Source organism: Oryx dammah, unplaced genomic scaffold (assembly GCF_014754425.2).
Source record: "Oryx dammah isolate SB20612 unplaced genomic scaffold, SCBI_Odam_1.1 HiC_scaffold_22, whole genome shotgun sequence".
NCBI lineage: Eukaryota > Metazoa > Chordata > Mammalia > Artiodactyla > Bovidae > Oryx > Oryx dammah.
In genome coordinates this window covers 47,812,919-47,825,558 of record NW_024070206.1, presented here as the reverse complement: position 1 = coordinate 47,825,558, position 12,640 = coordinate 47,812,919, and the positions used below count along the sequence as shown (strand labels likewise).

Sequence of the window (12,640 nt, the reverse complement as noted above, 5' to 3'; positions counted from 1 at the left end):
CAGTACTTTGGTCACTTAATGTGAAGAACTGACTCATTGGAAAAGACCCTGATGGAGGGAAAGATTGAAGACAGGAAGAGGAAGGGAATCAGAGGATGAGACAATTGGAATGCATCACCAACTCAATGGACATGAGTTTGAGCAAGCTCTGTGAGTTGGTGATGGACAGGGAAGCCTGGTGTGCTGCAGCCCATGGGGTCACAAAGAGTTGGACACGAATGAGCGATTGAACTGGAGAGTTTGAAAAAAGCTGGATAACGTATTTTTACCAAGTTATGAAAGCTACCATGACCAGGCAAAGGACAAATTCTTATCATGTGTTTTCTGATAAGGTCATGAGAAGTACACAGTATTTATTTTTTTGAAGTGTTCAAACCAAAAATAACGCAACTTGAGGAAAATTAAACTCAAACTATGGGATTTTCTATAAAGTAACTGCCTTATACTTTTGAGACTACTATTTTTTTTTTTTTTAACTAGTTCACACTTTATATGAATTTCTTTCATTTTTAGCTGTGCCAGGATCCCATCCAGGTGGTATGCATTCTTTATGGTGAAGTGTTAACATATCAAATTATTCATTCAGAAATCTAGTATACTTTCCATATTTAATTATAGAAAATTCATGTTGTTTTCGAAATTCACCTGCCTTCCCCTCACACACAAAAAATCCCAAGAGTCTCAATTCTTTTTTTTTGTATCCAAAATGCATTTATTGGGATGGCTTCCCATTCATCTTGATACAGGACTTTTAGTGCTGCTTCAGCGTAAAGGAGCATCCTTTTGTAAGCCTTGCTTTTCCTTTTGTAGGCTGGCAGAGGACAGTAGAGCAGCCAACACACAAAACTACTGTGTTTATACATGGCTAAAGATTGCGGTGATTTTATAGCATCCTGGGCATTTCACATCCATGAAATAGCAATTAGGACTCTGCATCAGGCACTTTTTCTTCTTTCCTCTTCTCTTCTGAAGAGAGGTGGAGATTCTTTGCCAGAGGCATGTTCTCAGCTCGTCACTGCAAGAAAGGCAATTCTTTACCAAAAAAAAAAAAAAAAAACCAACAACAAAAACCACCACAAAAACTGTAATGTTAGGTCTATGTGCAAAAATATAAAGGATATTGTGATTGTAGGTTAACAACTGCATGTTAAGATTTATTTTGTCTGCATGTTTTTACTGACTTATTTCCTATTTCAGTTCAGTTGCTCAGTCATGTCCGACTCTTGAGACCCTGTGGACTGCAGCACACCAGGCTTCCCTGTCCATCACCAACTCCCAGAACTTGCTCAAACTCATGTCTATCGAGTTGGTGATGTCATCCAACCATCTCATCCTCTGTTGTTGCCTTCTCCTCCTGCCTTCAATCTTTCGCAGCATCAAGGTCTCTTCCAATGAGTCAAGTGGCCTAAGTATTGGAGCTTCAGCTTCAGTATCAGTCCTTCTATAGAATATTCAGGACTTATTTCCTTTAGGATTAACAGATTTCCTATTTCAAGACAAGTATGAATCTGTCGCCTGAAGACATGACTCAGTTTCTTAAAAATTTAATTAATTGACTACTGCCTGTATCTTTGGTAATTCTATTCAAAAAAAGAAAGATAAGGAATAGGCTTTGTTTATGGGGATTCAAGTCTAATGGACCACATACACTCACATGCACACAACAGAGGTCTCCGTGAGAAATGAAGGCCAGGAGATTTTGATGGTTAAGACTGTGATCACTGAAATGAGTAACTCAACTTCAGACCCTAACTCTGCTCTCACTTTGCAGCCTTACCTTGGGCAGGTGATTCAGTTGTCTTAAAGTTCTATAAAATGAGGAAGGAATTCTACCTCAGGACTGTTATACAGAATAGTGATATTTAAGCCATATGAAGCAATTAGTATAATCCTGATACGTAGTAGTAAGCTCTCATAAATTATGTTGACTGTGATTATAATAAATACTCACCTGAAAACCTTATAATACACAAATGAGCTGGGGAATACCTAACCCTATGGAGAGTAAAGAAAATCAGATTATATGAACCCCTTATTTAGGGATGTGAGCCACAGTTTACTTCTCTCTGATAGCCCTACTCACAGTGGCTGCCATCCACATTTTCTCTCCCTAATTCAGAAATCTCACTCTGAATACAAGAGTATACTCCTACTTCTAAATTAAGGCATGTGTCCTCACAAACACTTTCTTCAAACTCAAAGAAAGCAATGTGCTTGAAACACTGTAAACTTGCCAAAAATCTGAATGGCAATGATAATAAAGAAAAATACAGACTACATGATAAAAAAAAAAAATAGTATTGGGGGGAAATAGTAAGAGCACAGAGGTTGCTTGAGCAGTAGAAAGAGACTGATGAATAATTTTCCTTTGTGATACAGGCTCACCACCCACAGCTGTAAAAATACATTCTACAAAACCAAAGCCACTATCCTTCCTTAGTCAATACCTGTCTTCCTTCCTATGAAGCTCTCTGTCTCTCATAATCCCTATCAACTTTGCACAGAATACAAGTTCACTCATAACCAACCCACCTTACTAGTTGTGTTTGCCACTATAGAATATCATAGTAGTTCAAAAACATTTATAGAACATGTAACATAAATATCCATATTACTATCTATGCAAAATGTTATGGAGTTTATAAAGATGATTAAGATGATACAGTTTGACCTACAGTTAATTCAAACAGAGGTCAGCAAATTATGGCCTGAGGGTCAAATCTGGCCATAACATTTGGTTACATGTTGTCTGTGATTGTTTTACTCATACAACAGAGTATGAGTTATGACCAAGATCATATGCTTTTCAAAGCTGAAGATATTTATTGTTTTGGCTGTTTACAGAAAATGTTTGCCAACCTCTGTAACAGGAGATGCAACTACAATAAAAATGCCTTACTGTACTGAGTGCCAATTAAAAAGCTACAAATAAAGAATTAAGAGTTCAGAAAGTTGGAGTGGTCACTTTTAGCAGTGTCATTTTGAGGAAACTTTTGAAGGAGGTACCAATAGCAATAGGACTAGAAGAATAAGAATGCAGACTGGTTACAAACTTCTGGGCAACAAAAAATGATGAAAATGTATGAGGCAAAGAAAAAGTAAGAGAGAGGATGGAGCTTGCCAATTAGATTAGGCATTATTCTCTTATGATTAATATTCAGAGGCATTCTCATCTTTACCATTTTTCTAATCTGCATGTATGTTTTATACAAGTCAAATTCCATATGCCTCTAAGATTCTCTCTTAATTATGCACTTGCTTTCCAGCTGATAACCCCACTCTAATGCAGCAAACTCACAGATATGAATTTGGTAACATTATAATGATATTTTCTGAAACTGTGCCTTAATATAACCTTCTTAAATCTTTTTCTATCATTTGATATTAAATATTTATTCAGCATCAAAAGAGATATTGTTTACCTTCCAAAACAAAATCATATGACTTTACAACAATTTACCAAGATTATTACTGCTCTGCTCTTCTCATTTGTGTTTGTTCCTTTTTGCTGACGTTCTATTAGGTAAAAAAGCTAGATGGACTCGTAGGACTTCTAGTCTTCAAACACTAAAAATTATTTTGCTTTAATCAGAAAGGGTAGATTACATTAACAGGTCTAGGAGAGTTACTTTTAAAAGCTCTTGAAAACTAAGTTTTCATAAAAAATTTATTGCACAAAGACAATTTATGCTTACATGTAAAAATATCTTAGGTTCAATATGAAAAACTGCTGCCATATTACCTTTTGGCTAAGTATTCATATAGTTACATTTTTATAACATGCTTTATATATGTACAACCTAGGAGAAATATGAACTACAAAACAAACAAACAAAATTTCCAGTATTTGTAAGTAAGAAAAAATGGCTGTCTTATTTGAAATATATATAATTCTCAAAAGTATAAAAGAATAGGCTATAACATGTAAAACTTGAAATATTATAGATTGGGCAAAAAAAAAAAAAAAAAATCTAGGGGGGAAGAGGAACAACAGAGAAAGGGAACAAGGGACTGAGAGACAAAGCAAACAAGCACAACCGAGACAGCCCAAATTCATACAACTGCTCTGCTGATATGAAGAGATAAAGAAAGAATGGGCTTTCAAAGTTGAAGACTAAAATGTTTTACTATTTCAACATAAAATTCCTTGAGAACTCTCATAATATGTACATGGTTCTGGAACAAGATTCTTACTTCTTAGCTTATTAACAATGTGTACATTTGAAAATAAATATATACAATACTTCAAACAAACGATTCAAGATTGCATTTAAGCAATGACATCCAAGGAAACAGAATTCAGGCACTGTGAAACACTTAGGATATATGGTATCTTCAGGACTAAATGTTTTCTTCCTTGTTTGACAGTTTTAAGTCTTCATTACACACATGTTGTTTTCTTACAGTGACAATCATCTTGACAGGCCAAACCCAGTTTCATTTTCTCCAGTACTGCAAAAATTAAAAACAACAAAAAGAAAATTAGCTTCTCTATTCACTGAGAAACAATAGTTTATAGTCAAGAAACTTAGAATAGGACAAACATGTAATTCTTTAATAGAAAAAGACAAAGAACAACAAAAACTTCAGGTAATTCCAGTTTATATGAGCAAATATTTTGGGAAAGAATGTTTGCTAACTGTAAGCTCAAGATGACTTCATTATTAAACAGCAGACAAATCTAGAACTACGAAGGCAAAAAGTCCACTGAATTCTGCAGTGACAGATGATTAATATTCTGAGCAATAAGCTTAGTTCTTGGTGCAACATTTTTTAGAGACTGTGAAAATTGTTAATGTATTCCACACATTGTGAAGTTAATGCACAATACAGAGTACAGAAACAGTTTGCAAAAAAATAAAAGGAAGCAGTGTTGAAAGAACAACAAAGACCCAGTAAAGAATTTTTTTGGAGTTATTAACAAAGATGTTTGGGGCCATTAATGTAACATTAATTCATTAACAAAGATGATGCTGTTAAAGTGCTGCACTCAATATGCTAGCAAACTTGGAAAACTCAGCAATGGTCACAGGACTGGAAAAGGTCAGTTTTCATTTCAATTCCCAAGAAGGACAATGCCAAAGAATGTTCAAACTACTGCACAGTCACATTTATTTGACATGCTAACAAGGTAATCCTCAAAATCCTTCCAGCTAGGCTTCAACAGTACATGAACCAAGAATTTCCAAATATACAAACTGGATTTAGAAAAGACAGAGGAACCAGAGATCAAATTGCCAACATCCACTGATTCATAGAAAAAAACAAGAGAATTCCAAGAAAACATCTATTTCTGCTTCATTGACTGCACTAAAGTCTTTGACTGTGTGGATCACAACAAACGGAAAATTCTTAAAGAGATGGGAACACCAGACTACCTGACTTACCTCCTGAGAAACCTGTGGGGAGGTCAAAAAGCAACAGTTAGAACTGGACATGGAACAACAGACTGGTTCCAAACTGGGAAAAGAGTACGTCAAGTCTGTATATTGTTTCCCTGCTTATTTAACTTCTGTGCAGAGTACATCATGTGAAATGCCGGGCTGGATGAAGCACAAGCTGGAATCAAGACTGACAGGAGAAATATCAGTAACCTCAGATAAGCAGATAACTAAGGAGCCTCTTGATGAAGGTGAAAGAGTGAAAAAACTGGCTTAAAACTCAACATTCAAAAAATGAAGATCATGACATCTGGTTTTATCACTTCGTGGCAAATAGATGTGGAAAATGTGAAAATAGTGGCTGATTTCATTTTCCTGGGCTTCAAAATCAATGTGGGTGGTGATTGTAGCCATGAAATTAAAAGACACTTGCTCCTTGGAAACTTTGTTTTGATCAATGTAATATTTTACATTTCTGTTCTTTATTCCTAATGGCAAAATAAGGTCCATATAATATAAAATCAGAAATAATGTTCTGGTCTCTTCTCCTCTGGGCATCTTTTGCTTCTGTGCCTTCTCAAACTAGATGAGAGAGTACAGCAGTTACAATGGAAACATTCTACACAGGGTTTAAGTACTAAGGTGCATACATAAAGGTAAAACGGAATATAAATAAAATGAATAAAAGCAAAATAGGAAACTTTCCCCTCAGGACTGAGGCAAAAAATCTGATTCTTTGAGTAGCAGATGAGGCAGATGGCTTGTATATAGAGGCCATGTTGTACCAAAAAACCCCCAAGAACCTTCAATATTGGAATTACATTCAGCATGGTAAGATGTCACGTTATGGGAGGAAAAGTAGGACCTGAATTACTTCAGAGGAAGTCCCTGACACATCTCCTAGATGGAGGGAAATGTCAGGCATAATAAACATACTCTTTCCTCCTTTCATGATGTGTGTTTTAATCTTAAGTGTGAGAGTGTGTGTGTACAGCTGGCTTCTCTTCATCAAAGGTGCACTGGGGCTGCACATTCCTGTGACCTTCTGCTGGGCCCTGTGCTCTTCCTCCTTGAATACCAAAGGGGCTAAGGAAGGGTTAGTGCCAGATGGACTGCAGTGGGATGTGCTCTTAGTATGCTGAGCTGGAACTCACCTAAAATTTCCAATCTGTTCATAAATTTTTACATTTAGTGTGCCAAAAATATATCTCTAACCTGAATCTAGATTCATGTAATGAGATTTAATATGCATTAAGATTAATGGAAATCATCCCCCATCCCTTTCTCCAGACTTCTACCATCTATCAACAAAGAGAGACAGACAGGAAAAAGCAGAAACTAGAAGAAAATGGGCTGCAATATGAGATATTTCCTTTGAAAGGCATAGTTTTAGAGCAGGAAGTGGCCCAAACTAAGTGGTCTCCACCTTTTTGCACAGACAAGACTAGAAAGCCCTATAAGATAATTCTGAAAGGAAGAAGAGCTCTGATGATTCAATTTTAAAGACAATGACCCAAATAAAAGTGGTTTTCAGTGGAAAATTTCCACCACTAGTAGGTGGGTGTTGCTAGGCAACAAATATTGCAGTGTTTAATCTCAACCCTTCCTAGCAAATGGCATGATGGAATAAAATAAACCTTTCGGCATGTCAATATAGCACCTGTATCTGGCAATTTTTCAGTTGTTTTTAAGAATATTTCTTTAATATAGGAAGAACTTCTGTTAACATGTCTACCTCCATTTTATAAAAACTGGGTTCTATAATCCATAATGATTAATAGGAATGCACTAAAATTATCATAAAATCAATTAGCAAAATGCATCCTTATAATAAATGCTGAGTGACAATGAAAGATGTTGATCATCAAACCTTGAGTGTGCATGTGATTTACTAGGATCAATACTTAGAAAATGCATATGTAAGAATGTGAATTTCAAAGGATTAAATACATTCCCTCAGAGATTAGTTAAGAAACAAATATGCATGTATGTAATTTTATAATCTGAGAAGACTTAGGTGAAGTTAAGACATTGTTTGGACTTCCCTGGTGGCTCAGAGGTTAAAGCGTCTGCCTCTAATGCAGGAGACCCGGGTTCAACCCCTGGGTTCAATCCCTGGGTCAGGAAGATCCCCTGGAGAAGGAAATGGCAACCCACTCCAGTATTCTTGCCTGGAGAATCCTATGGTTGGAGGAGCCTGGTAGGCTACAGTCCATGGGGTCGCAAAGAGACGGGTATGACTGAGTGACTTCACTTTCACTTTCACTAAGACCTTGTTTAGTGTCTCTGGTACCTTTCAATACCTAAGCAAGTTCCAGGTAGAATTAATGTCTTAATGTTACTTATATTGATATTGTTTGTTGTACAATAGTATGAACACAGGTGACATTAAAAAAATTATTTGTTATTAATTTATTTTTTGGCTGTGCGGGTCTTCGTTGCTGCATGGACTTTTCTCCAGCTGTGTGTGGGGTAGCGGGGAGGGACTACCTTCTAGTTGCGGTGTTTGGGTTTCTCACTGTGGTGGCTTCCCTTGTGCAGCACGGGCTCTTGGGCATGGGGGCTTCAGTAGTTACAGCTCCCAGGCTCTTGAGCACAGGCTCAGTAGTTATGGTGCATGGGCTTAGTTGCTCCGCACCATGTGGGATCTCCTCAGATCAGGGATCCAACCCATGTCTCCTGCACTGGGAGGCAGATTCTTTACCACTGAGCCATCAGGGAAGCCCTCACAGATGAGGATATTTAAAGAAACTTGAAAAGACAAGCATGAGCATTTTCAAGTTAACTTCCTGAGATAAAGAACTTGGGATTCTTGTGAATCACTATGTTGTACCCCTGAAACATTTATAACACTGTAAATCAACTCTATCAATTTATAATAAATAAAAAATTAAAAAAGTATATCAGATTTTGATAAAGAAGACGTAAGCTTGATAAGATAGAAAGTAATCTAGCTTATCACTGGTTGGATATGGGGGTGAGAAGATCTGGTTTCAAGCCTTGATTCTGCCCCTCATTAGACACATGAAGTTGGCTAAGTCATTATACCTTTCTGGACTTTTTCCCCTTACAGCTCTAAAATCTTCTGCTGTGCTGTATGTTGCTCCAGGTCTGCCACTAACTAGCTTGGTGACTTTGACAAGTCACTCAACTTACCCTCTGAGTCACAGTTTACTCTCTTGAGAAGTGAAGACAATTAATGGCAGGTACAGCAAAACTTGAGTTGGCACTTATAATAAAATATGACTCGGACTGGTGTTCAGAGACAGGAAACATTTTTTGTCATGAGAGAGAAAGAATATCAGCTAACATTTATAGGAAAAAAAATTCCCTTATATTCATTAGATATTTCTTAAGTGTTTAAAGGCACTGTGCTTCTGGGTCATTGATACATATCCCAGTCTTCAAGAAGCTTGCATTTTAGGAGTTATAAGGTGATTCAAATATTTATAATAGAAAACAAAATGTAAGTGCAACTCATAATAAAAGTACAAAGTACTATTAATATTCAGAGGAAGATGAATCACAGTGGTGTGAATAGATCTTGGAAGGACAGGCTGGATTTTAGCAAGCAGGCATTTATAGGAGATTCATTATTAAGGAGACAGATATTCTGGGATGAAGAAAAGAGCTAAGTAGCCAGAGAAATGGAAGCGAACAAAAATATTGAGAAAAAGAGAGTATTTGGGGAATAGCTTAGAAAGAAGCTTAGAACACAACAATCTGGAAGGCCCTGAATTGCTAGACTGGACATCACTCATAGGCAACGGGGAAACACTTTTCATATTTAAATTATTAAAAAAAAAAGGTAAAGTGGTATTTTGTGAAGATAGATCTGATTGGAATATTCAGAATAAAGATAAGAATGCTGAGAGAAAAAAAATACTAAAAGCAGTTATGAAGGATTTTAGTTACCCAAAGTATTGTAAAATGAAAAACTAGGTCAAAATGTCAATAGTGGGAAAATGACAGAAAATGATAATTAAAAAACAGTTAAGGAAACTCACAAGGCTTGGTGACATCTTGTATGCTGGGTGAGGAAGAAGTTAAAACAGACAAGCTTTAAGCTTGCAGTAGTCAACTTATCATTAACTGAATGTGTAAAGTCAGGAAGGAGTTCGCAGGAGGATGTGGGAGAGGAAAGCGGCCTCATTTTTCTGTTCGCTAACCACTTACATCATTATCCTCATTATTAAATTCAAACTTAAAATAGATTCTAAATCTGAGGTTTATCATCAAGGCTAGTGTACAAAAGTCTTCCCTCAAACAACTGTAGAAGAGTCTGCTAACCGTTAAGTCTACAGATAGATCCTTCTGTGTGTGCTACGTATGCCATCACTTTTCTCAGCTTCTAACCTCTTTTCCTAGCACTTCACCATTTACCAAACCCAACAAGTGTCCAAGTCTCACTTGTCAAGGCCTCCACCAGGCTCAAGATCATTCTCAAGAATTTATAGCTACCACTGACTACAACATACAGATATACCTATGCTGACGCTCCACAATTTAGTTACTAAGAATATTTCAGTGGAACGTTTTAGAGTTATTAGTGCATCAAACACATTCATGTTGGAAGGCTGGTGAGATGTCAAGAGGGCTTGACAAAAAAAATCAGAGAAGACGTGTCATTTGCAGAGAAAGGCATAGTTCTGAGAGAATTCTATGGGAGAACATGGAGACGTTGAGATGAATGCACTGCCACCAGAGAACTTACCTGGGCAAACTTGTGAATCTGTTCCACCACTGCAGCAAAGAGAGCATGGACACTTTCATCAATCAGACTCTGCATGTAATGCACTGCCTCTTCGTCAGACAGGTCTAAACGAAATTTATCCTGAACCTACAAGGTCACAGTCTATTAGCTTTTGAATAAAGAAGAACATAACATTTTGAACAGACAAGAACAGACAGATACAGATATTATTACAATGACCTATTTTTACCCTTGGTACTACACTTGATCTTAGCCAAAAGGCTGAGAAGCGATGGCAACCCACTCCAGTACTATTGCCTGGAAAATCCCATGGACAGAGGAGCCTGGTAGGCTACAGTCTATGGGGTCGCCAAGAGTCGGACACAACTGAGTGACTTCACTTCACTTCTATTTTTACAGCAAAGAAATGGCTCATAACCTATAAGGAGTTCTGAATACTATTCTCCTGAATGTGTAACTTTACTTTTTGCTATATGCTCTTTATATCACCCTATCTTGGTTGTTTGTAAATTTTTTTTTCCTGAGAAATATTAACAAAGTGAATAGAAAATAATTCTGTTCAGCCCTGCAAATTTAAAAACAGACAAAAAGTAAACTATAAACTAGATCTTCTAAGATGTCCGCTTTCCTATAGGAGTTCCTTATACTTCTGCAAAGAACTACTTCAATATGACCTATAATTTCTAAAGACTGAGGACTTTTTCATTATTTCATATTAAAAAATACAGTTGATTCTGAATAGCAATAAGAACTAGAAAGATTAGTAGAGATATATATCAGAATAGTTCCCTAAAACACACAAGCAAATGTTACCAAATGACAGTGTGTTAGAGCTCAGTTGTATCTGACTCTGCGACCCCATGGACTGTAGCCCACCAGGCTCCTCTGTCCATGGAATTCTCTAGGCAATAATACTGGAGCAGGTTGCCATGCCTGACTACTTCATGCTAACACTGTGCAAAGCACCTTACATGCAGTATTTCATTCTACTCTCCGATGGCTCTGAGGTAGATAATATCTCAATCTCTAACACACAGAAACTGAGACAGAGAATTTAGGAAGCCAACCCAGGGACCTTTAACTGATGGTAAGTGGCTCACACTTTCAGACGATCTCAGTAACCACTGTACTTACTCCTTTCACCTCTTATAAATGATCCATATAAACTTCTGAAAAGACAGGCTAGAAGAAAATGGGATTTCCAAGTGGATAAAAAGTGGTCCATGTTTAGTATTTCCTTTTAAGTATGGAGTTGAACTACTACAAAATCAGGAAGAAGAAAAGGCAGACGGTACTACAACCCATCACCGACACAATGAACATGAACTTGGGCAAACTTCAGGAGATGGTGAGAGAGAGGGAGGCCTGGCGTGCTGCAGTCCATGGGGTCACAAAGAGTCGGACGTGACTGGGTGACAGAACCACCACCACTACCACCCATGGCCCGCTCAGTGCTCTTTGCCCTTCACTGCACTGTAAGTATACCAGGTGATCTGACAGCCCTGCAGGCTCAGGAGAGAGAAGGTAACAGAGAGGTAGGTGGAACAAGTGAGGACAATTTGGTGGAGGGAGATCTAAAAGTAAACCTTCAATCAACTCTCTCTCTCATTTCTGGATCCCAGTTAAAGAATTTATTCCATTGTATTCCTTGATTTCTACCTAGGGAGGTCATGTCTGAGAATTTTGTAAACTATTTTTTTAAGGACATCAAAAACACTATAGGGCAGGAGAATCAAAATAAACCTTTAACCCAATTTGTCAAAGCCTGCATACTTATATAAGTGCTTAAATTACAAATAGAAGATATGTATTTAGTATATAAAGAAAACTGTTATTCACCAAATATGAAGACATTCTTTCTATAAGAAAGAAGATTAACTGCATAAAAATGGTTGATCTGTTATCATACATATTGACTTGTGTTAAGCTACTTGTTATTCTACCCCTGTCCTTTTACCTCTGTGCCTTCCACCCTTCTACAATTTTTTCCTCTGACTCCTGGTTATCTCTATCAGCTCCAAACTCTGTCCTTTTACACCTCATTAGCTAAGGCTGCACTCGAATCAATCTGCAGTGTCCTTTCTTTTTTTTTTTTTTTAAAGAGAAAGACTATAGAACATTTTATTATATTTTTGTAAATTTTGTGCTACACGTGCCTTATATTAATGCAAATTAAAATGAACTTAGAGACAGTGTTTTTTAGATAGCCAGTAGTTGAACATTTATCAACACTTCACTGGAGCAGCACTCTTGGAACTCCTGGCAAACTGGAAACCCAGATAAGACAAATTACTTATCAAGCAAAAGGATGCAAACTTGTAAATCTCAGCCTCTGCACTGTCTTTCAAAGTAGATAAAATACTATTTGTTTGAAATATCATGAGTATTACCAAATTGCGACACAAAGTGAGTGAATGTTGGAAAAATGGCACCGACAGACTTGCTCAACACAGAGTTATTACAACCTTCAAAACTTGTAAGGAACGCAGTTATCTATGAAGCACAATAAAATGAGTAGTCAATTTCAAACAATTAAAAAGAAATT

General features: G+C 37.0%; 1 protein-coding gene and 2 pseudogenes across 1 annotated transcript in view; all 3 read right to left on the bottom strand.

The window, feature by feature from the left end:
• Nucleotides 1–328: 328 nt before the first annotated feature.
• On the bottom strand, nt 329–1,052 carry LOC120880909 (annotated as a pseudogene).
• A 2,597-nt stretch (nt 1,053–3,649) lies between these two features.
• The window catches only part of PIK3C3 (phosphatidylinositol 3-kinase catalytic subunit type 3), a 166,074-nt gene continuing 157,083 nt past the window's right edge, over nt 3,650–12,640 (bottom strand). The window contains exons 24-25 of the mRNA XM_040264327.1: nt 10,096–10,221; nt 3,650–4,452 (exon numbers count right to left, since the gene is read on the bottom strand). Coding sequence (XP_040120261.1) covers nt 4,438–4,452; nt 10,096–10,221 — 141 coding nt within the window. The 3' untranslated portion in view covers nt 3,650–4,437. The remainder of the gene's footprint in view (nt 4,453–10,095; nt 10,222–12,640) is intronic.
• On the bottom strand, nt 10,222–10,368 carry LOC120881226 (annotated as a pseudogene).